Source organism: Capra hircus, chromosome 11 (assembly GCF_001704415.2).
Source record: "Capra hircus breed San Clemente chromosome 11, ASM170441v1, whole genome shotgun sequence".
NCBI lineage: Eukaryota > Metazoa > Chordata > Mammalia > Artiodactyla > Bovidae > Capra > Capra hircus.
In genome coordinates, this window is record NC_030818.1 from 92,883,995 (window position 1) to 92,909,771 (window position 25,777).

General features: G+C 41.7%; 1 protein-coding gene across 1 annotated transcript; it reads right to left on the bottom strand.

The window, feature by feature from the left end:
- On the bottom strand, positions 14,783–15,730 carry LOC102168271 (olfactory receptor 1L8-like). The gene has a single exon (XM_018054729.1). The coding sequence runs from the start codon at positions 15,728–15,730 to the stop codon at positions 14,783–14,785; it is 948 nt and encodes a 315-aa protein (XP_017910218.1).

Sequence of the window (25,777 nt, forward strand, 5' to 3'; positions counted from 1 at the left end):
GTCGTGTCTGACTCTTTGCGACCCCATGAATCACAGCACGCCAGGCCTCCCTGTCCATTACCATCTCCCGGAGTTCACTCAGACTCACGTCCATCGGGTCCATGATGCCATCCAGCCATCTCATCCTCGGTCGTCGCCTTCTCCTCCTGCCCCCAATCCCTCCCAGCATCAGAGTCTTTTCCAATGAGTCAACTCTTCGCATGAGGTGGCCAAAGTACTGGAGCTTCAGCTTTAGCATCATTCCTTCCAAAGAAATCCCAGGGTTGATCTTCAGAATGGACTGGTTGGATCTCCTTGCAGTCCAAGGGACTCTCAAGAGTCTTCTCCAACACCACAGTTCAAAAGCATCAATTCTTCGGCACTCAGCCTTCTTCACAGTCCAACTCTCACATCCATACATGACTACTGGAAAAACCATAGCCTTGACTAGCTGGACCTTAGTCAGTAAAGTAATGTCTCTGATTTTGAATATGCTATCTAGGTTGATCATAACTTTTCTTCCAAGGAGTAAGTGTCTTTTAATTTCATGGCTGCAGTCACCATCTGCGGTGATTTTGGAGCCCCCCAAAATAAAGTCTGACACTAAAGGGTTGGGCAGTTAGCTTTCACTGTCCCTGGTGGCGCTAGTGGTAAAAAAACCTGCCTGCCAATGCAGGAGATATAAGAGACTTGGGCTCCATTCCTGGATTGGGAAGATCCTCAGGAGAAGGGCATGGCAACCCACTTCAGTTTTCTTTCCTGGAGAATCCCATAGACAGAAGAGCCTGATGGGCTACAGTCCATAGGGTCACAAAGAGTCAGACACGACTGAAATGACTTGGCACACCCATGCACATGGCCTTAGCGCACACGTCAGTCATGAAAGGATATGGCTGAGATCTTGCTGGGGAGACTGAGGAGTTGTCGGGAAGATCCCCTGGAGAAGGAAATGGCAACCCACTCCAGTATTCTTGACTGGAAAATTCCATGGACAGAAGAGCCAGGCAGGCTACAGTCCATAGTGTTGCACAGAGTCAGACACAACTGAAGCGACTTAGCAGAATGAGGATGGGGCCTTTGCTCATTCTAGTTAATGATATTGGTATCCTGTGGAATGGGACAATACACTCTTACCTGCTTAGGAAGTTAGTTTTGCTTGGATGTGAGTCTGTAAAGTTCCCCTGATATATCCAAACGTCCTATAGAGGAGAAATCTGGTGTCTGTTCTAACACAATACTCAAGGCCACTAATTTTTCATGCCAGAGAGCAGGGCCATGATCATTTAAGCCTGGAACTTCCCTTCTGTAGTTCCGTGTTTAAATTTCCGAAGTAGTGTATGCTTATTGCCAAATATTCAAATAATTCAGATGTTTAGTTAGTAAAAATGGAAGTCTTCACCTCCCTGTTCCAAAGAACTCTTCCATTTGTGTACAAAGTAGAAGCACAAATGAAACTATGCTGTTTATATTCTGTAACTTCTTCCTCCCACAGAATATTGTTTCAGTTCCTATAGGCAACACTGATGTCAAGAATGTTGACCAACTGGCACACTAATGTGGCTCAGATGGTAAAGAATCTGCCTGCAATGTGGGAGACCCAGGTTTGATCCCTGGGTTGAGAAGATCCCCTGGAAAAGGGAATGGTTACCCATTCCAGGATTCTTGCCTGGAGAATGCCATGGATAGAGGAGCCCAGTGGGCTACAGTCCATGGGGTCACACCAAGTAGGACATGACCGAGAGACTAAAACTTTCACTTCCTTCTATACTAATGTAAATTAATTTATAAATTAAAAAAATAGATTTCTATTTAGTGTCTAAAACTAAACTGTAAACACCAAGGGTCCGTAAACTATGGCCTGCTATGAAAACAGGCCCACCACCCATTTTTGTTATATAATACATTTACATTATTTAAATAAAAAGTTTTATTGAACATAATACACTCACCCACTACATATCATCTATGACTGTTTCTGCACTATGACAGGGAAGTGAATAGCTGTGACCGAGATTGTATGGCCTGCAAAACATTTACTATCTGGGGCCTTCTCAAAACATTTGCTGAACTCTGCCAAATATTATAGAACTGCTTAACAAACAAAAGTAAATCATTAAAAGCTGAAAGCCAAGTAGCTTGTCAAATCATTTCAATACTTTCAAAATAATTTATTGGTTTATACATAGTTTATGGATTGATTTAGAAATATTTTGTGGAAGTGTGATACACATATAGAAAATTATACAAGTCCCAAGAGATTTGAGTAATCACAAGATGAAAACAGGGACTTAACCATGGCTGAACTCTTACTAGCATCTCAGAAGTCCCCCTTCCCCGTGGCCTCCTTTATCATAGATTAATTGCCCATGTAAGTGTGGCTTTAATTCTGGGCTTCTGTTCTGCCCCACTGAATAATTTTTGTGTGAGTACCATACTATTTTGATTACTGTTGCACTGCAGTATAATTTAAAATGGGAGAGTGTGTTACCTCTAGTTTTATTCTTCTTTTTCAACATGGCTTTTGCTATTTAGAATCTTTTGTGTCTCTGAACAAAGTTTAAAACCTTTTATTCTAGTTCTGTGAAAAATGCCTGTGGTATTTTGATAGAGATTGCATTGGATCTAAAGATTGTCCTGGGTAGTATGGTCATTTTAACAACATCAATTTTTGCAATCCACGTGCATGGTACATCTTCCCATTTGTTTATACCTTCATAAATAAATTTATGTATTTATTTATTTATGTCTTCAATTTCTTTCATAAGTGTTTTACAGTTTTCAGAATATGTCTTTTAACTATTTGATTTGATTTATTCCTAGATATTTTATTCTTTTTGATACAATTATAAACAGGATTGTTTTCTTAATTTATCTTTCTGATATTTCATTTTTAGTATATGAAAATGTAACAAATTTCTGTACATAATGTTGTATTTTGCAACTTTAATGAATTCATTTATTAATTCTAATAGTTTTTTGACAGTATCTTTAGGATTTTCTATATATACCATTATGTCATCTGCAAATTTTTTCCTTTCTAATCTGGATTCATTTTATTTTATTTTTTTGTCTTCTGACTGCTGTGGCTGACTTCCAATATTATGCTGACTAAAAGAGGCAAGAGTGGGCATCCTTGTCTTGTTCCTGATCTTGAAGGAAACGCCTTCAACTTTTCATCATTGAGTCTTATATTAGCTGTGGGTTTGCTCTGTATGGCTTTTAATATGTTGAGGTATATTCCCTTAATACTGACTTACTTGCGATTTATTTTTTAAATTTATCTTATTTTTGGCTATGCTAGGTCTTCATGGATTCCCCAGGCTTTTCTCTAGTTGTGCAAGCGGGGCTATTCTTTCATTCCTGTGCATGCACAGGCTTCTCATCGCCATCATTTCTCTTGTTGTGGAACATGGGCTCTAGGGCATGTGAGCTTCAGGAACAGAGTTGCTGGGGTTTAGCCCCAGTGGATCCAGGGTAATTCGAAGGGGAGACAGAGTAGGCATCCTAGGAAAAAGCTTATTTAATTACAGATATAAAGAGAGATTAGAAAGGAATAGTGTAGTAGTAAAATTAGTGGAGAAAAAGAGGCTGAATAACTTGGTTTACGTGGCGTACCAATAAAACTCCAAGACAAGGAACTTGCACCACCTACATAGGCCACAGGAGTCTTTCCACTCTCCCAAAGGAGAGGAGGCACTGAGGCCTCCTCAGTTAGATCTTAGAAGCCCAGGCAAAATTAGCAGGCTTGGTGAGTACCCATGCTCCAGATGGGAATTCAGCCAGAAAAAAGGAGAACAAGAAAGAAACAACACGGGGGAATCAGTCTTTCCAGAAACTGATCTGTTTTCTTTATTTTCAGGTTTGCTTATATACTTTTTGTTATACATAGGGATGAATACAGAGTTACGTGGGGTCAGCAGACCTGACCTTTATCAAAATCAGGTGCTTCATATAAAAGTATACAAAGGTCTTAGGGGTTTTAGATCATCTTATGGCCATGAGGCCTGCTGACATTTTATGGCCCTTTCTGATAATGGTTAGTCAACCAGAAAACTTATTTTTTCCAGGGGTGATTTTTTCTTAAACCAGGTGCCACCCTCTGAAGGCACCAGATAAATTTGCATTCCTATAGGGTGAGGGTGTAGCAGGTTACAATCAAGAAAAAGAATTTACTTAGCCTAAGGTTTAACATGATTAATCTTAAAGGTTAATACTTATTTCTCCTATATGTTAATTATATTCATTATAAGGGTAGGGAATATGGAGATTTAGCAGCAAATATTGGCTCAACAAATGAAAAACCCTTCACCAATATAATTTCTAATCAACCCACTATACTATACTAATAATTTTGTAACTTCTCAAAAGAATCTGTATATAGAAAATTTAAAGCATCTCATGCCTCTCATGGTTGGGAGGCTGTAAACAATCACACGTGGCCAGACGAACCTGCTCAGGCAGGCTAGAGAACCTTCAGAGGAGTTTGTAAGTTGAAACACTCTTGTCACGTCCAGGAATTTTTATTGACTGGAGCTGCAAGTTAACTCCTTCTCCGAGAGAGGTGGTGGGGGGTCAGCCCCTCGTAAAGTCAGAGGTATAGGTGAGAGCATAAAACAGTAAAGTAGGCACTCTGGTTTTGGGGGTAGATGCTCGGGAACAGGGGGTCTCCTGAGGCTCGATCTCACCTTTGTGTAATGCCGAGCCTCCTTCCTCATGACCTTTGCCATGGGCGGAGTTCCTCACTCTGGCTCCCGGCTCAGAGTCTCAGTAGTTGCAGCTCCCAGGCTCTAGAGTGCATGTTCAATAGTTGTGGCACACGGCATGTGGGATCTTCCTGAATCAGGGATTGAACTCGTGTCTCCTGCATTGGCAGGTGGATTCTTTACCACTGAGCTTCCAAGGAAACCTTAGAGTTTTTAAAAATTAAAAACAGATGTGGAAATTTGTAAATAATTTTTATACATCTACTGAGATGATTGTAAGGTTTTTATTCTTCATTTTGTTAATGTGATGAGTCAGTTTAACAAATCTGTGGGTATTAAACCATCCTTGTATCCCTGGGATGATTGCTACTTGTCTGTGTGACTGTGACTCACTTATCTGATGGCTGTGGACCCACTGGAGTGTGAGATAGCCTTCTTGCACAGTTGACTGTAGCCCAGGGGCTAGGGGCTGGTGTCTGCCTGCTGGTGGATGGGGCCGGGTTTCTGTGCAGCTGTCTGCCTGGCATGGATTGGGCCTGGGGGAAAGTGGGGCTTGGGACTGGTCTGGCCTTTAGTGTGTGCAGCCAAGCACTGGGCACTAATAGAAGGAGAATTCCAAGATGGTATTTGCCAGTAGTGCAGGTGTTATTATAGAACAAGCTCAAAAATGGCTGCCACTATGATCTCCATCCCTAAGGGGAGTCCCGGTTGTCCCTTGCCTCTCTAGAAGTCACTCCAAGATCAATGCGGATCTGAACCAGGCCACTTTCAAACTACTTCCTTTGTACCGGATTTGCATCATGTGAGATTTTGTAGATGCTCATTAAGAGTAGGATGTCTCTTTTTAGTATTAATACAGTCTAGCTCTTCTAAATATGGTCCTGCTGGTTTTCAAAGCTGCATATTCTAGGAGCCCATCTTCCTAGTGCAGGACCTCCAGCTGGGCAGCCTGCTGTGAAGCTCAGACACCTTGCTCTTGGGGGATGATCTCTGCAATTGTGGTATGCCTCTAATTTGCAGATTGCTGACATGGGTGGCGCTCGTGGTAAAGAACACATCTGCCAAAGCAGGAGACATAAGAGATGCCAGTTCCATCCCTGGGCCGGGAAGATTCCCTGGAGGAGGGCTTGGTAATCTACCCCAGTATTATTGCCAGGAGAATCCCATGGACAGAGGCACCTGGAGGGCTACAGTCCATAGGGTGCACAGAGTTGGACACAACTGAAGCGACTTAGTATGCACCCATGCACGACCTGGCTGGATGGGTCCTAACTGCACTGCATCTCCACTCTTTCTACCTGTCTCATTGTGGTTCCTCCTTTATGTCTTTAGTTGTGATAAATCTTTTCTGCTAGTCCTCAGGTCATTCTCATAGATATTTGCTCTGTGGGCTCAATTGCTAAACTGTGTTCAATTCTTTGCAACCCCAGGTACTGTAGCATACTAGGCTCCTCTGTCCATGGGATTTCCCAAGCAAGAATACTTGAATGGGCTGTCATTTCCTCCTCCAGGTTTTTTCTCAGTTCCAGGAATTGAGCCCATGACTCTTGCATCTTCTGCATTTGTAGTAGGATTATTTACCACTGTGCTACCTGGGAAGCTCATTTGCTCTGTAAGTAGCTGTAATTTTAGTGTGTCCATGGGAGGAGGTGCATTCAGGGTTTGCCTCCTCTGCCACCTTGGCCGCCTCTCTGCAACAATTTCATACCTATGTTTCTTCCATTTTCATTAATTTTTATAACTTAGTCTAAAATTCTTTACTATGCTGTGTAGCTGTGGCAGAGAGAATAAATCATTTGCACATACATATAATATACATTGGAGAAGGCAATGGTACCCCACTCCAGTACTCCTGCCTGGAAAATCCCATGGATGGAGGAGCCTGGAAGGCTGCAGTCCATGGGGTTGCTAGGAGTTGGACATGACTGAATGACTTCACTTTCACTTTTCACTTTCATGCATTGGAGAAGGAAATGGCAACCCACTCCATTGTTCTTGCCAGGAGAATCCCAGGGACAGGGGAGCCTGGTGGGCTGCTGTTTATGGGATCACACAGAGTTGGACACGACTGAAGTGACTTAGCAGCAGCAGCAGCATAATATACACTGGTTGCTATAACAAGGCTAATTTTCTAAACTTTCCTAGAAAAATACTGTTTGCTCATATATCTGTTATTTCTCATAACTGGTATAATTTCTAAAAGTCATGGCTCAGTAAACTCTAGGTTGCATCTATTCTTTAGGCATAATTATATTTCATCCACCAAAGAACAAATTTTATATTCACTCAGGGTCTAGGTATCATTTTGGAGCCCTGCCCATCTGTCCCCCATAGGGATATCCCAAAGTTGATCTGTAACCTGTTCAAATTCTACCAATTGTATTATAAAGAGTCAATTACACTTTTTAACACTGCAGTTCTGATGGAGATTTAGCAAATGTCAGGCTTACCGGTAAAATCTTGCCTTGGTTTACCCTGTTCATAGGGTTCTCACAAATAAACTTCTTCTTGCCTAAGCCGTAGCATAACTAACCACTACTGTTTAAATATATCAGATACTATTGCTATCAAATGGCAGTTGTTCCTTCCTGGCTGAGGGTATGTGTTCTTTCCCACGGTTATGAACAAGCAAGATACGGACTCAGTTTAGCAAATGCATGGTCTATTCAAATATTACTTCATCATATTTCTGAGCCAATTGCCAAGTTAGTCAGTTTCCTGGAGAGGAAACTGGACTCCCTCTAGTGACCAACAGACTATAATGGTGAGTCTCCAAGAAAGTGTTTCTACTTAAGTCAACACACTTAACCAAGTTCCCAACTTCCTATGTCCCTCTTAGTTCTCTGGGCCAATGTTATATGATCACAAGCATCGTTGCCATAGTATTCGTGGCATGAAACTAGTTCAAGTATACTACGTGCACTAAAGGGCTTCCCACGTGGCACTAGCGGTAAAGAACCTGCTTACCGCTACAGGTAGCCGTAAGAGACACAGGTTCGATCTCTGGGTTGGAAAGATCCCCTGGAGAAGTGCCAGGGTCCAGCCCCGGTGGATCCAGGGTAATTCGAAGGGGAGATGGAGTAGGTGCCCTAGGAAAAAGCTTATTTAATTAAAAGTATAAAGAGAGATTAGAAAAGGATAGTGTAGTAGGAAATATTAGTGGAGAAAAAGAGGCTGAATAACTTGGTTTACATGGGATACCAATAAAATTCCAAGACAAGGAATCTGCACTATCCACGTTGGGCCACTGGTGCCACTTGAATATCGGAAGGTGCCCCTCCTTGGGCTCCTTCTCACGTGGAACTTAAAAGCTGGGGCAAGTAAGTAGACGTGGTGAGCACCCACACTCCAGATGGGAATTCAGCCAGAAAAATGGGGAGCAAGAAAGAAACGACACAGGGGAATCAGTCTTTCCAGAAACTGATCTGATTTCTTTATTTTTTAGGTTTGCTTATATACCTTTTGTTACACATAGAGACAAATGGAAATTTTAAAGTCATGCGGGGGTCAGCAGTCCGGACCTTTATCAAAATCAGGTGCTTCACATAAATGTATAAAAAAAAAAGGTCTTAGGGGTTTTACATCATCTTCTGGCCATGAGGCCTGCTGACATTTTATGATCCTTTCTTTCTGATAACCAAAAAACTTATTTTTTTCCAAGGGTGTTTTTTCTTAAACCAGGCGCCACCCTCTGAAGGTACCAGATAAAGTTGCATTCCTATAGGGTGAGGGTGTAGTGGGTTACAACTAAGAAAGGAATTTATTTAACCTAAGGTTAACATGGTTAATCTTAAAGGTTAATACTTATTTCTCCTATATGCTAGTTATATTCATTATAAGGGCAGGGAATACGGAGATTTAGCAGCAAACATCAGCCCAACAAATGAAAACCTTCACCAATGTTTCCCTTAAGATCTATTTAGTCTTAAGATAGTGATAAAGTTACATTTTTACATAGCAAGGACACAGTGACTTATAACAAAGTACAGTGATGTATAACAAAAGAGAAAATTCATTAACTCAAAGAGCCTAGTATTGCTAACATCAAAAACTACTTTATTTCCTTTTCTATATTCCAAATACATTGATTAATATATTCCCAGGTGCCTAAGGATATGGAGGCCTGGCGGCAATCATTGACTCAACAATGAGAAAAGCCCTCTGCTAATTAAGACTTTCAAAATACTCCAAACTCTGTGCTGTTTATGGTTGAGAGGTTTTCACACAAGCTAGTCTGTCAGCAGAGAGGTTTGACCTGAGACACCCTTGTCACACCCAGGGCAGGGAATTAGCAGCAATTATTGGCACAACAAATGAAAAACCCTTCACCAATATAATTCCTAACCAATCCACTATACTAATAATTTCTAACTTCCCTAAAGAATTTGCCTTTAGTAAGTCTAAAACATCTCGTGCCTCTCACGGTTGGGAGGCTGTAAACAATCACATGTGGCCGGACAAACCTGTACAGGCGGGCTAGATAACCTTCAGAGGAGTTCGTAATTTGAAACACTCTTGTCACGCCCAGGAATTTTAATCGACTTGGAGCTGTAAGTTAACTCATTCTCTGAGAGAGGTAATGGGGGTCAGCCCCTCGTAAAGTCAGAGGTATAGGTGAGAGCATAAAACAGTAAAGGAGGCAGACCCTGGTTTTGGGGGTAGATGCTCGGGAACAGGGGGTTTCCTAGAGGCTTGATCTCGCCTTTGCGTATGCTGAAGCCTCCTTCCTCATTACCTTTGCCGTGGGCGGAGTTCCTCAAGCTGGCTCCCAGCAGAGAAGGACATGGCAACCCACTCCAGCACTCTTGACTGGAGAATCCCATGGACAGAGGAGCCTGGAGGGCTACAGTCCATGGGGTTGCAAAGAGTCAGACACGACTGAAGTGACTTAGCATGCACACACACACATGCTCCAAAATGGTGTTGAGTTCCTCAGGGGATTGTCAGGTGAGCATCTTCACTTAAATGTGATTTAGTTCAAATAACTCAAAGCCTGCCCCGAAATCTTTTTTTTCTGAAGTTCCAGAGTGAAGTAATCGATGTGTGACAACTCTGTCATGTCAACTTTCCACTCTTAGACATCACTGTGACCCTTGAATTTCTGCCAGCATAGTCTTCCATCCACAATCATATCTGGGACAGTTAAAAGAGAAAATTCAATTTGCAGAAGATGGCAACGTGTCTCTTTTACACTCAGGTATCTGCCTTAACCAAGGTTTCCCTGGTGGCTCAGAGGGTAAAGTGTCTGTCCGCAATGCAGGACACACGAGTTCGATCCCTGGGTCAGGAAGATTCCCTGGAGAAGGAAATGGCAACCCACTCCAGTACTCTTGCCTGGAAAATCTCATGGACCGAGAAGCCTGCTAGGCTGCAGTCCATGGGGTTGCAAAAAGTCAGACAAGACTGAGTGACTTCAATTATCCTGATTACAGAAATATAATGTTTGATCCCTGGGTCAGTCAGGACGATTCCTTGGAAATGGAAATGGCAACCCATTCCAGCCTGGGAAGTCCCCTGGACAGAGGAGTCTGGCGGACTACAGTCCCTGAGGTAAAAAAGAGTCCACACAACGGAGCAACTAAACGGCAACAGCAAGGAACTCATTAATGTCTTCTCCCCAAATTGTATATATAAGTTCTCAGGAAATTGTTGTAATGTGACCTAGTTCCAATTCTTTTCAGTAGAGAATAAATCCTGGAGCATCTTGTTTTGGTCCTGACCCAGTACCATGTATGAGAGAAACAGCTGAGAATATTACTGTCTTGCTGTGAGATAGTTTCTTATGAAAATACCTTTCCTGCTATTATTTCCCTTTATGTGATCTCTTTTCAGCGCTCATGCTGCTGCTACTGCTAAGTCACTTCAGTCGTGTCCGACTGTGTGCGATCCCAGAGATGGCAGCCTACCAGGCTCTTCTGTCCTTGGGATTCTCCAGGCAAGAACACCGGAGTGAGTTGCCATTTCCTTCTCCAATGCATGAGAGTGAAAAGTGAAAGTGAAGTTGCTCAGTCGTGTCTGACTTCGCGATCCCATAGTCCTCCCATTTTTCCCAATCTGTCAAACCTGATTGAGTTTGTTTGGCATCAATGGCTCAGCTATACTGCCCTCTCGGAGAAGGCAATGGCACCCCACTCCAGTACTCTTGCCTGGAAAATCCCATTGATGGAGGAGCCTGGTAGGCTACAGTCCATGGGGTCGCTAAGAGTCAGACACGACTGAGCGACTTCACTTTCTCTTTTCACCTTCATGCATTGGAGAAGGAAATGGCAACCCACTCTGGTGTTCTTGCCTGGAGAATCCCAGGAATGGGGGAGCCTGGTGGGCTGCCTTCAATGGGGTCGCACAGAGTCGGACACGACTGAAGAGACTTAGCAGCAGCAGCATACTGCCCTCTAGAGGCATTTAGCAGCATGTCTTTTCATATATGGGCTTCCCTGATGGCTCAGAGGTTAAAGTGTCTGCCTACAATGTGGGAGACCCAGGTTCGATCCCTGGGTTGGGAAGATCCCCTGGAGAAGGAAATGGTAACCCACTCCAGCATTCTTGCCTGGAGAATCCCATGGACAGAGAAGCCTGGTAGGCTATAGTCCACCGGGTAGCAAAGAGTCGGACACGGCTGAGCGACTTCACCTTCACCTTTTCATATATGGTATTGGCCATTAGAATATCTTTTATCGTGAAATGAGTGTTCACATTTGTGGCCATCTGAACAAACTGAGTATGTGTCTACTTATGATTCATGTGAGTTCTCTGTATATTCTGGTATGTCTCTAGTCAGGAACATGAGTTGTGAATATTTTTTCCTTTTTCATTTTCTTAAGGTGTCTTTTGATGAAAATTTAAATTAATAAATCCAATTTAATACTTTCTTTGTGTGATTAGTCCTTTTTGTTTCTTGATCAAGGAATCTTCACTTATCTAAAGATCACAAATATTTTAAAAATATATTTTTCTGTTTTCTTCAAGAAATTTTATAACTTCATTCCCTGCATTTAGGTCTACGAGCCCCTCTGAATTAATTTTTGTGTGTGGTATAGAGTAAGGGGTCAAGGCTTAACTGTTTCCTGTGTGCACATCCAGTTACTCTGTGCCTCATCTTCTCCACAGCAAATGGCACTGGCACTCTGCCAACAATGAAATGATTGTATAAATAAAGATTTGTTTCTGAGTTCTCTATTTTGTTATAGGATAGCGCGAGTCGCTCAGTCGTGTCTGACTCTTTGTGGCTCCATGGATTCTACAATCCATGGAATTCTCCAGGCCAGAATACTGGAGTGGGTAGCCTTTCCATTCTCCAGGGGATTTTCCCAACCCAGGGATTGAACTCAGGCCTCCCGCATTGTGGGCAGATTCTTTACCAGCTGAGCCACAAGGGAAGCCTGAGAATACCGGAGTGGGTAGCCTATCCCTTCTCCAGCGGATCTTCCTGACTCAGGAATCTAACCGAGGTCTCCCATGTTGCAGGAGGATTCTTACCAACTGAGCTATCAGGGAAGCCCTGATATTCTCTATTCTGTTACATTGATATAGTTATAGGTTCTTATAAAAATACGCATACAAATAACTTTAACTTTGTAGTTGGTTTGGTAATGTGCGTCCTCCAACTTTGTGGTTTTTTCAAGATTGCCTTGACTGTTCAAGGACATTTTCAGTTCAGTTCAGTTCAGTTCAGTCTCTCAGTCATGTCCGACTCTTTGTGACCCCTTGAACCGCAGCACACCAAGCCTCCCTGTCCATCACCAACTCCCAGAGTCCACCAAAACCCATGTCCATCGAGTCGGTGATGCCATCTAACCATCTCATCTTCTGTCATCCCCTTCTCTTCCTGTCCTCAATCTTTCCCAGCATCAGGGTCTTTTCAAATGAGTCAGCTCTTTGCATCAGGTGGCCAAAGTATTGGAGTTTCAGCTTCAACATCAGTCCTTCCAATGAGCACCCAGGACTGATCTCCTTTAGGATGGACTGGTTGGATCTCCTTGCAGTCCAAGGGACTCTCAAGAGTCTTCTCCAACACCACAGTTCAAAAGCATCAATTCTTTGGGGCTCAGCTTTCTTTATAACCCAACTTGCACATCCATACATGACCACTGGAAAAACCATAGACGTGACTAGACAGACTTTTTTTGGCAAAGTTCCATTTAAATTTTAGAATTGGCTTGTCTGTTTCCGTGGACAATAACCAAGATTCTTTGCCTAGGCTTTGAGTAAATGAGTGAAATCAAGGTATTCACTCATAAGGTCTAAGTAGAGGCAACACGGTCAGTCGGATGTAGGGTGTAGACTATGCTTCGGTGAGAAGATCATGAAGGACACATTAGAATGACCTCTTGCTTCTCACCAAAAACACCTGATGGCAGGACAACAGTGAGATACATCCTCAAAGTTTCAGTAGTTTTGGTGCTGAGAACGCTGTATCCTATCAAATGATCATTCAAGTCTAAGAGCCAAACAATGATGTTTTTCTAATTGCAACACCCAGAAAGTTTCCCTTCAGCTGAATCTTACAAAGAATGTCTTTCACCATTGCATTGGTCATCTGATTGATTAGTAGTCTTAAATTCCACAAGCTACAAATATTCATTTGAACAAATTCAGACATTACCAATGTGAATCAAGAAGTGGGAATTCTCTCCCTCTCTGTCTCCCCCCACTCTTCCATTCTTACTCCAGTGACTGTACACACATATGTATTCATATAATTGTTATTACTTTTTGCCTATTCTCTGCAGCACACAGGATCTTCTTTCCCCAACCAGGGATTAAACTCAAGCTGCCTGCAGTGGGATCATGGAGTCCCAACCACTGGACTGCCACAGAAGTCCCACGTTCATATAATTTTTTAAACCATAATGGGTTAATGCCTTTACACTTTGTTCTACAGCTTAATTTTTCTACTTAATTTCTTTCCAAAAAGTAATAGAGATCTGTTTGATTCTTTCAAGTTGTTGAATATGGTTACATTCTATGTAATTGATCATAATTACTTTTTTCCTGTTATTGGGATTTTAGCTTTTTTGCTAGTTTTTATCTCTTAAACTGAGACTCATTTTAAAAAAATCCTCAATATTGTATGTACATTTATGATAATATTTTTATAAGTCAGACTTTTAAGAGTGGGAATTTCTAAAATAAAATATTAAATCACATATTTTTATACACACAACTTTATGGACAGATGGAAGTAACAAAGTTTCCAAAATCCCCATTGTGGAATGGATAATTTTCACGTTATCATTGTTGCATTTGTTCCTTCTGTCCATTAGCATTTTTTATTGTTTGGTTAAAAAAAAATTGGAAAAAAACTCATTGGAAAAGACCCTGATGCTGAGAAAGATTGAAGGTGGGAGGAGAAGGGGATGACAGAGGATGAGATGGTTGGATAGCATCACTGACTCAAAGGACATGAGTTTGAGCAAGCTCTGGGAGTTGGTGATGGACAGGGAAGCCTGGCATACTGCAGTCCATGGGGTTGCAAAGAGTTGGACATGACTGAGTGACTGAACTGAACTGAACTGAAAAAAATAAAATGGATTTGAAAAGAAATAAAGCCATAGCAATATAATAAAGGAAGGGTAGATAAGAAAAGAATAATAATGAAAACAATTTTTAAGCAAGAAAAAATTTTTAAAAAGAAAAATAAGGAACTATAAAGATTCTCAGATTGTGGAAATTAGCTAAAAGGTACACCTCCTCTTCTTCCCTCTCTATTCATTCTTTCCTCTTTCAAACATTGTCAAGGACACTCAACAGCAAATAAATTAAGCAATTATTTTTAGCAATATACAGAAATGTGAAAGATTTTTGAGGATAATTCTCAACAAAAGAAAAATCTGTTAGGAAATATCTGTGGGAAAAGGCTTAATTTAAAGCAACATTTGGAAGAGAGGAAAGTGATGAATCTTCGAGAAATAGTGGTGAAGAGCATCATGACTGTAGCCAGAGGCAGAGCCAATCGATGGACCATCATCATCAATGGATTTTAAGTGTCCACAATAGCCTTGTCTCCCATGGGTTGAAGATGCTAACCCCCAGCAGCTTGATTGTTTCCCAAGAATCACAGAAACCAGATTCCAGTGGAGCAGATTCCACATGTGTATTCATCAAGAGGTTGCTGCCTGGAGATGCCTCCTGCCCACCAGCTTCCTCAGACCCTGTTTCAGGTCTTTGTTTCTTAAGCTGTAGATAAAAGGATTGAGCATGGAGGATAAAATTGTGTGAACAATTGTTGCCATGTGGTCCCGGACAGTGTAGGTGGACACAGGCTGTAAATAGACATAGAAGATGCTTCCATAAAAGAGTGTTACCACAGTGAGGTGCGAACCACATGTAGAGAAGGCTTTGCGTTTTCCTGCAGCTGAGGGAATTTTGAGAACCGCAAGGAGGATTCGTATATAAGAGAAAACAATGCATAGAAAGGGGGTCACCAGAAAAGCAGATGCTTCTGTCATCAACACAACTTCATTGACAAATGTGGGAGAGCAAGACAATTTTATCAGAGGGCTGAGGTCGCAGAGAAAATGATGGATAATATTGGAGTCACAGAAGATGAGCTGATTCAACAGAAGTACATGTAGGAGTGAGTGGAAGTGAGGCAATGAGCAGGAGAAGGCCACCAGCAGGACACAGCGGCGGTGGCTCATGATGGTGACATAGTGGAAGGGATCACAGATGGCCACATAGCGGTCAAAGGCCATGACTACAAGAAGACAGCTGTCAATGTTGCCCAAGGCATATATAAAATACATCTGGGTCAAACATCCAGCATAGGAGATGGTCTTCTTCTCCAACAGGAAGTCGACTAGCATCTTGGGGACAATGGTTGTTGTATAGCAAATGTCAGTGAAAGACAGGACACTCAGGAAGAAATACAGGGGGGTGTGCAGTTGGGGGTCAGAGTGGATGGCCAGGATGATGAGCAGGTTCCCTGCTATGGTGACCAGGTATATGATGAGGAAGAGAATAAAGAGTGGCTTCTGGTCCTCAGGCCGGGAGGAGAGTCCCAGGAGGATGAACTCAGTGACACTGCTGGTTTGGTTGAGTCTTTCCATTGACTCAGGTCTAGTTATACCCAAGACATTTCATTATTTATTATGCTCTGATTCCATAGCCCAAGTCATGATACCCAGCAAGTCTTTGTTTCCTCTATTTGGTCAGCCTTAAGAGCTGTGCAGGGAAAGATTGCCAACCTCCTGGTCCTTGATGTGGTCCTCCCTTCCCAAATCCATGGGCATCGTAAGTGCCTTATGTTGCAAGCTGGAGGGACAAAAGAAGAGTTCTCCTTTAAAAATCATCACAGGTGAACCTCTCTGATTCAAGTTCCTTAGTTTCTATTCTGGGAAAAGCATTGTTTTCCCTCTGGAAACACAGTAATAAAGCAAGAAATCTTGGTCCTTCTCTAGTTCATGTTGCAATTTTGGTTATTAACAAGTAGAATATATAATATGATATCAGGTGGGGAGAGGTTTATTTAAAAAAAAATAGAGCAGTATAACAGATGAAGGTGACTGGAAAGTTGAGATGGAAGTATTTTTGACAGGGAAGTCACAGAACCATCATTCCTTATCAAATCTAAGAGAAATACTGAATGCAGTTCAACTGTGTTTATTCTCTTGCCTGGGCACAGAATGAGAACTTCATTCTCATTTGCTCATGGGATGCTATCGTCCTCAGACTGTGCAATCTGGGAAACGTGGACTACAAATGTTAGTGGGAATTTGGTGAATTAGTTGGATCGGATGCTGCAGGTTGTAGATGTGAGGAACTCCCATGCTGGTGACTAGAAGAAAGGAGGAAGGTTTTGGAACTGAGAATCAGGAAGAATATTCTAAAAGCACAAGGTGTGTTAATCAGGCTGAGAATAGGATCGTCTTCTTTTCCTTTTACTGATGGGGTTTTCTTTCATCAAAATATATGAAATAGAGGATCTTGAGGTCAAACTGGAAGGACTTAAAACCAAGTGCCACACGGAACTTTTACTTGGACCTTATAATGTCTCAAATCCACGAGATATTTGAAAGTATAGGAGAGGAATAGAATAAGATGCTAAACTAGGTTGAAGTAGCCAAGTGAGTGGCCAGCACTGAAGCTCACCTCCACGTCCAGATGCTTTTCTTCCCTTCCCAGGCCCTTCAGGAGCTGATCTGCACCACATCTGTTCATCAGGTCAAGTCTGCGTCTCAGCCAAAGCTCAGCTTCCTCGTGTGTCTCCCATGAGCTTCTGGGCTGAGTGACAAGGAGAGAAGCAGGGATGGAGGAGCAGCTGATCTGCTTCTCCAAAGGGATAACACGTTTCCTTTCCCTGACCTCAACACCTGGGCTCGCTGCTGCTCTCCCAGCTCCAGATCTCAGAAGGCAGAGATGCTCTGACTCAAGTGGGAGGGCTCTTCTGATTGAGGAAGCCCAGCCAGCTTCTCATGAGTCTGAGGTCTGCTCTACTGGCCTCTGGGGCACTTGTTAGGCTGAGGGAGTTGAGGTGTGATGACCTCTCAGGGGAATTTGTCCCTGGAGAGGGAGTAGAGAGCAGGTAGAGAAAGCAGTAATCACAGCCAGCACTGCTGACTCCAAGGGGACAGGGGACCCCTGAGGCTTCCTGTTTAGATGATGGGACTAATCTCAGAGCTTCTGACCCTCACTATGACATGTTAGGGTCATGCTTCAGTTTCCCCAACTATGGGTTATCAAGGGTAGAAACACATTTATCTGGGTGAATATTTTAATTTTGGGGGATTCAGATGTGGATCCAAGTGTAGTCTAGATCCATTCAGGTTATAGATCAATATGGGGAGGTAGCAGTTTTCAAGGAATTCAATGGGAGAACAATGGTGTGTATTTTCCCAGTGTCTGTGGAGGCACGTGGATTAGAATTTTTAATGTGTGGGATTAGGTTAATATTAGTGTTTATTTAGGCCTTCCCAGGTGATGCTAGTGGTAAAGAACTCACCTGCCAGTGCAGAAGATGTAAGAGACTTGAGTTAGATCCCTGGATTGGGAAGATTCCCTGGAGGAGGGCACAGCTATCCACTCCAGTATTCTTGCCTGGAGAATCCTATGGACAGAGGAACCTGGGGGGCTGTGGTCCAAAGGGTCGCAAAGAGTCGGACATAACTTGGCAGGCACAGTGTATATTTAAAGCACAGGGTCAGGCAAAATTTATTCTTGTAATTAGCTAAGACTTCCCCTGTAGTTCGGATGGTAAAGAATCTGCCTGCAATGCAGGAGACCCAGGTTTGATCCCTGGGTTGGGAAGATCCCCTGGAGAAGGAAATGGCAACCCACTCCAGTATCCTTGCCTGGAAAATCTCATGGACAGAGGAGCCTGGTGGGCTGCAGTCCATAGGGTCGCAAAGAGTCGGGCACAACTGAGCGACTGACACTTACATACTTACTTTCAGACAAAATGTATTTCAAGGTTCAGTCTCAGAGCAGTATTTTGAGGTTAAGTGTTGAGGAAACAGATACCATTTATTAGCATGCTGGCCTGGCCACTTTGTAGTTAGTTGCTTTTTAGAAGTTACTTAGCCTCTATGAGTCTCAGTGTCTTCATCTTAAAATGAGCATAACAGCTCTTTCTGACACCAAAACGTGAGATACAATTTCTTTTAGAGTATCTTGTTGTTTAGTCACTAAGTCATGTCCAGCTCCGCGACCCCATGGACTGCAGCACACCAGACTTCTTAGTCCTTCACTATCTCACTATCTTACTCAAATCCATATCCATTGAGTTGGTGATGCCATCCAACCATCTCATCCTCTGCCACCCTCTTCTCCTCCTGCCTTCAATCTTTTCCAGCATCAGGGTCTTTCCTAATAAATCAGCTCTTCACATCAGGTGGGCAAAGTACTGGAGCTGCAGTATCAGTCCTTTCAATGAATATTCAGGGTGATTTCCTTTGGAATTGACTGGTTTGATCTCCTTGCTGTCTAAGGGACTCGCAAGGGTCTTCTCTAGCACCCCAAGTTGAAAGCGTTCATTCTTTAGCGTTCAACTTTATGGTCCAACTCTCACATCTATACATGACTACTGGAATAACCATAGCTTTGACTATATGACCTTTTGTTGGCAAAATGATGTCTTTGCTTTTTAATATGCTGTCTAGGTTTGTCATATCTTTCCTTCCAGGGGGCAAGTGTTCTTTAATTTTATGGCTGCAGTCACTGTCTGCAGTGATTTTGGATGCCAGAAAAGTAAAATCTGTTACTGCTTCCAAAAATTCACCCTTTCCTGCCCATTTTAGTACACTGATTCCTAAGATGTCAGTGTTCATCGTTGCCAACTCCTCTTTGACCACGTCCAATTTACCTTGATTAATGGACCTGACATTCCAGGTTCCTATGCAATTTTGCTGTTTATAGCATTGGACTTTTACCACCAGACACATCCACAACTGAGCATTGTTTCCACTTTGGCCCAGCCATGTCATTCTTTCTGGAGCTATTAGTAGTTACCCTCTGCTCTTCCCCAATAGCATATTGGACAGCTTCCAACCTGGTGGGCTTATCTTTTGGTACCATATCTTTTTGCCTTTTCATACTGTTTATGGGGTTTCTTGAAGCATGCATACTGGAGTGGTTTGCCATTCCCTTTTTAGTGGACCATGTTTTGTCAGAACTCTCCACTATGACCCCTCTGTCTTGGGTGGACCTAATTGCTTGGCTCATAGCTTCACTGGATTACTCAAGCCCCTTCACCATGACAAGGCTGTGATCCATGAAGGGGTTTTGAGTTTTATACTGGAAATATTGTGTGTTATTGTAAACATCATCCACAACATTATAGGAAATGTGAAACATTTTGCTGCTGATCAGAATAAAGCACTGTCTCACACAAAACATCTGTGTCTTCTTCTTTAGATCTGAATTTAATTAAAGAATTTCAGTCTATATATTAAGAATAAGTACTATAGAGACAGAAAGCCCTGGGCTTCAGTCCTGCCTCTTGCGCTTACTCTTATGTGGTTTTCGTGTTGCTGTTGTTTCCATTCATTCATCTAATAAGTAGCTCTTAATCAATTTCCAGCTTTACTGAGATGATTGACATAACATTGTGTAAGCTTATGGTATACAACACAATGAATTTATAGACATATTTATTGCACAGTGATTTCGACGGTAATGTTAGTTAACAGCATATCCATAAACCCACATAGTTAAAACGTATTCATTTGTTTCAGTGAGAACTTTTAAATCTTCTCCCTCAGTAACTGTCTTAAAAAAATTTTTTTTTAAAATTGAGGTATAGCTGATGTACAATAGCATGTAAGTTTCAGGTGTACAACATAGTACCTCAATTATTCTGCTATTGATTCCTCCTAGAGTATTTTTAATTTCAGTAATTGTTTTGCTCAACACTGTTTATGCTGTATTTCTTCTAGGTCCTACTTAACTTGTTAAATAATTCTTGCATTTTCTCCACTTTATTTTTGAGATTTTGGATCATTTTTACTATCATCACTCTGTATTCTTTTACCAGTAGTTTCCTTTTTCCTCTTCGTTTTTTTTGGCCTTGAGGGTTTTTACCTTGTTCCTTCATCTGCACAATATTTCTGCCTTTCAATTTTGTGAAAGAAGACATTTTTTCCCCTTTTAAAAATAATTAATTGATTCTTTTTAATTGGAGGTTAATTACATTACAGTATTGTGGTGGTTTTTGCCAGACACTGGTATGAATCAGCCACAGGTTCACATGTGCCCCCGGTCCTGAAGCCTCTCCCACCCCCTCCCCACCCCATTCCTCTGGGTTGTCTCAGAGCACCAGCTCTGAGGGCCCTGCTCCATGCATCGGACTTGCACTGGTTATCTATTTTACATATGGTAATATCCATGTTTCAGTGCTATTGTCTCAAATCATCCCATCCTTGCGTTCTCCCACATAGTCCCCGAAGTCTGTTCTTTACATCTGTGTCTTTTTTGCTGCCTTGCATATAGGGTTGTCATTACCATCTTTCTAAATTCCATATATATGCATTAATATAATGTATTCATGTTTCTCTTTCTGACTTACTTCACTCTGTATAATATGATCCAGGTTCATCCACCTCATTCAGTTCAGTTCAATTCAGTGTCTCAGTTGTGTCTGACTCTGCATCCCCATGAACTGCAGCATGCCAGGGCTCCCTGTCCATCACCGACTCTGGGAGTTTACCCAAACTCATGTCCATTGAGTTGGTGATGTCATCCAACCATCTCAAACTCTGTCATTCCCTTCTCCTTCCACCTTCAATCTTTCCCAGCATCATGGTCTTTTCAAGTGAGTCAGCTCTTCACATCAGGTGGCCAAAGCATTGAGTTTCAGCTTCAGCATCAGTCCTTCCAATGAACATTCAGGACCGATTTCCTTTAGGAAGGACTGGTTGGATCTCCTTGCAACCCAAGGGACTCTCAAGAGTCTTCTCCAACACCACAGTTCAAAAGCATCAGTTCTTCGGTGCTCAGCTTTCTTTATAGTCCAGCTCTCACACCTATACATGACTACTGGAAAAACCATAGCCTTGACAAGAAGGACCTTTGTTGGCAAAGTAATGTCTCTGCTTTTTAATATGCTGTCTAGGTTGGTCATAAATTTCCTTCCAAGGAGTAAGTGTCTTTTAATTTAATGGCTGAAATCACCATCTGCCGTGATTTTGGAACCCAGAAAAATAAAATCAGCCACTGTTTCCCCATCTATTTGTCATGAAGTGATGGGACCGGATGCCATGATCTTTGTTTTCTGAATGTTGAGCTTTAAGCCAACTTTTTCACTCTCCTCTTTCACTTTCATCAAAAGGCTCTTTAGTTCTTCTTCACTTTTTGCCATAAGGGTGGTGTCATCTGCATATCTGAGGTTATTGATATTTCTCCCAGAAATCTTGATTCCAGCTTGTGCTTTTTCCAGCCCAGCATTTCTCATGATGTACTCTGCATAGAAGTTAAATAAGCAGGATGACAATATACAGCCTTGACGTACTCCTTTTCCTATTTGACGTACTCCTTTTCCTATTTCCTATCTGTTGTTCCATGTCCAGTTCTAACTGTTGCTTCCTGACCTGCACACAGATTTCTCAAGAAGCAGGTCAGGTGGTCTGGTGTTCCCATCTCTTTCAGAATTTTCCACAGTTTCTTGTGATCCACACAGTCAAAGGCTTTGGCATAGTCAATAAAGCAGAAACAGATGTTTTTCTGGAACTCTCTCGCTTTTTCGATGATCCAGCTGATGTTGGCAATTTGATCTCTGTTTTCTCTGAGTTTTCTAAAACCAGCTTGAACATCAGGAAGTTCACGGTTCATGTATTGCTGAAGCCTGGCTTGGAGAATTTTGAGCATTACTTTACTAGCATGTGAGATGAGTGCAGTTGTGCAGTATTTTGAGCATTCTTTGGCATTGCCTTTCTTTGGAATTGGAATGAAAACTGACCTTTTCCAGTCCTGTGGCCACTGCTGAGTTTTCCAAATTTGCTGGCAGCACTTTCACAGCACCATCTTTTAGGATTTGAAATAACTCAACTGGAATTCCATCACCTCCACTAGCTTTGTTCATAGTGATGCTTCCTAAGGCCCACCTGATTTCACATTCCAGAATGTCTGGCTCTAGGTGAGTGATCACAGCATCATGATTATCTGGGTCATGAAGATCTTTTTTGTATGGTTCTTCTGTTCATTCTTGCCACCTCTTCTTAATATCTTCTGCTTCTGTTAGGTCCATACCATTTGTGATCCATGCCATTCCACCTCATTAGAACTGACTCAAATGTTATTCCTTTTTATAGCTGAATAATATTCCATGGTGTATATGCACCACAACTCTCTTATCCATTCATCTGCTGATAGACATCTAGGTTGCTTCCATGTCCTAGCTATTGTAAACAGTGCTGCAATGAACACTGGGGTACATGTGTCTGAGAGAAGACAATTTGATTGAAGAAAACTCATCTCAAAATGTTGCTGAAAAAATTAAGATGACATGAAACAACCTTGCTCATTTTCCAGCAAAGTCTCTTCATTTCTGCCCTTTTTCCCTTAGCACTTCAGTATGCAAAAGTTTTGCCCAACCATGCCTTTTGAATAAGATTTCCTTTCTGAGGTAGTGGGACCAAGTTTTATGCTGTCCTACAAAAATCACTGCAGATGGTGATTGCAGCCATGAAATTAAAAGATGCTTACTCCTTGGAAGAAAAGTTATGACCAATCTAGACAACATATTCAAAAGCAGACATTACTTTGCCGACTAAGGTCCATCTAGTCAAGGCTATGGTTTTTCCTGTGGTCATGTACGGATGTGAGAGTTGGACTGTGAAGAAGGCTGAGTGCCGAAGAATTGATGCTTTTGAACTGTGGTATTGGAGAAGACTCTTGAGAGCCCCTTGGGCTGCAAGGAGATCTAACCAGTCCATTGTGAAGGAGATCAGCCCTGGGATTTCTTTGGAAGGAATGATGCTAAAGCTGAAACTCCAGTACTTTGGCCACCTCATGCGAAGTGTTGACTCATTGGAAAAGACTCTGATGCTGGGAGGGATTGAGGGCAGGAGGAGAAGGGGATAACAGAGGATGAGATGGCTGGATGGCATCACTGAGTTGATGGACATGAGTCTGAGTGAACTCTGGGAGTTGGTGATGGACAGGGAGGCCTGGCGTGCTGCGATTCATGGGGTTGCAAAGAGTCGGACACGACTGAGCGACTGAACTGAACTGAACCTGGGGAGGAATCTTCCTGAGCCCAGCGTTTTCCCCATGTGTCATTCACTAGCTATCTTGCTTTGTAAACATAGTCATTCACAATTTTTAATGGTTATCCTCCATTTATAGTTATAAAATATTGGGTATAATACCTGTCTGAACAATATATCTTGTAGGTTATTTTTTTCCTACATAGTGGTTTTGTTTCTCTTAATTCTCTACACCTGTCTTAGTCCTCACCCACTCTCTCCTTGCTGCTAACCTATAGATTATTTGTAACTGTGAGTCTGTTTCTCTTTTTGTTATTTTCAATAATTTGTTTTATTTTTTATAATCACATATAAGTGATATCATACAGTATTTGTCTTTCTCTGAGTGCGTTCTTTTCCTTAGGGAAAATTGTTTTATTTAGCTTTCTTTTTTTATTCAGTGAAAGATTCTTTTGAGTCTATAGTGCTTTACAAATTTCAAAAGTTTCATGTACATGATTTCGTATAATTCCATAATAACCCTTTAAAAATCTTCATCTCTATACTTCTCCTCCCCATTTCTCTCTCTGCACTGGTAGCTACTAGTTCTTTTGGGATATCTGTAAGTGTGTTTCTTTTTTGCTTTTTTCAATAGTTTGTTGATTCTTTAGATTTCACATATGAGTGATATCATACAGCATTATAAATTTACTGAATTCATTTATTAGTTCTAACAGGTTTTTCGTAGTTTCATTAGGATTTTCTACATATTGTGTCTTGTCATCTGCAAACAGTGACAGTTTTACTTCTTTTGCAATTTGAATTCCTTTTATTTCTTTTTCTTTTCTGACTGCTGTGGGTAGGACCTTCCAATACTATGTTGAATAAATGTGGGAAGACTGGGCATCCTTACATCAAGATCCATTACATTTTGTTTGGAATCTTCAAGGAAATGTTTTCTGCTTTTCATCACTGAGTGTGTGATTGTCTGTCAGTTTGCCACTGTTGCTGTTGTTCAGTTGCTACGTTGTGTCTGACTCTTTGCGATTCCATAAACTGCAGTGTGCCAGGCTTCCCTGTTCTTCACTCAGAGTTTGCTCATACTCGTGCCCGTTGTGTAGATGATGCCATCCAACCATCTCATCCTCTGTCACCCTCGTCTCCTCCTGCCCTTAATGTTTCCCAATATATGGCTTTTATTATGTTGAGGTATGTTCCCTCGATACTGATCTTGTTTATAGTTTTTTAAGTGGAAACAGTGTCAGACTTTATTTTTGGGGGCTCCAAAATCACTGCAGATGGTGATTGCAGCCATGAAATTAAAAAATGCTTACTCCTTGGAAGGAAAGTTATGATCAACCTAGATAGCATATTCAAAAGCAGAGACATTACTTTGCCAACAAAGGTCCATCTAGTCAAGGCTATGGTTTTTCCAGTGGTCATGTATGGATGTGAGAGTTGGACTGTGAAGAAAACTGAGCACAAAAGAATTGATGCCTTTGAACTTTTTTTTGCTCATAATTAGAATAGTATATATATATATTTTTTTTAATTTTTCTTTTTATATAAATTTATTTATTTTAATTGGAGGCTAATTACTTTACAATATTGTATTGGTTTTGCCATACATCAACATGAATCTGCCACAGGTATACACGTGTTCCGCATCCTGAATCCCCTTCCCTCCTCCCTCCCTGTACCATCCCTCTGGGTCATCCCAGTGCAACAGCCCCAAGCATCCAGTATGATGCATCGAACCTGGACTGGCGATTCATTTTATATGTGATATTATACATGTTTCAATGCCATTCTCCCAAATCATTCCAACCTCTTCCTCTCCCACAGAGCCCACAAGAGAGACTCTTGAGAGTCCCTTCGATGCAAGGAGATTCAACCAGTCCATTCTGAAGGAAATCAGTCCTGGGTGTTCATTGGAAGGACTGATGCTGAAGCTGAAACTCCAATACTTCGGCCACCTCATGTGAAGAGGTGACTCATTGCAAAAGACTCTGATGCTGGGAGGGGTTGGGGGCAGGAGGAGAAGGGGATGACAGAGCATGAGATGGCTGGATGGCATCACCGACTCGTTGGACATGAGTTTGAGTGAACTCCAGGAGTTGGTGATGGACAGGGAGGCCTGGCGTACTGCGATTCATGGGGGTCACAAAGAGTCAGACACGACTGAGATACTGAACTGAACTGAATCATAAATGAATGAAGACTTTTGTCAGAAGCTTTTTTTGGATCTATTGAGATGTTCATATGGTTCTTATGCTTTATATTTAATATGAGACATAGTATATGTGTATAACCAGTTGCTCCAACTTAACGTACTCAATGGGTCCTACTCTCCTCTTTAAATTATGTTACCACTTTGCCCAAAATGAAATGATTATATTAATAAAGATTTATTTCTAGGCCTTCTATTTTTTACATTGCTGTATATATATTTTCCTATACAAATGTTACACATACTAA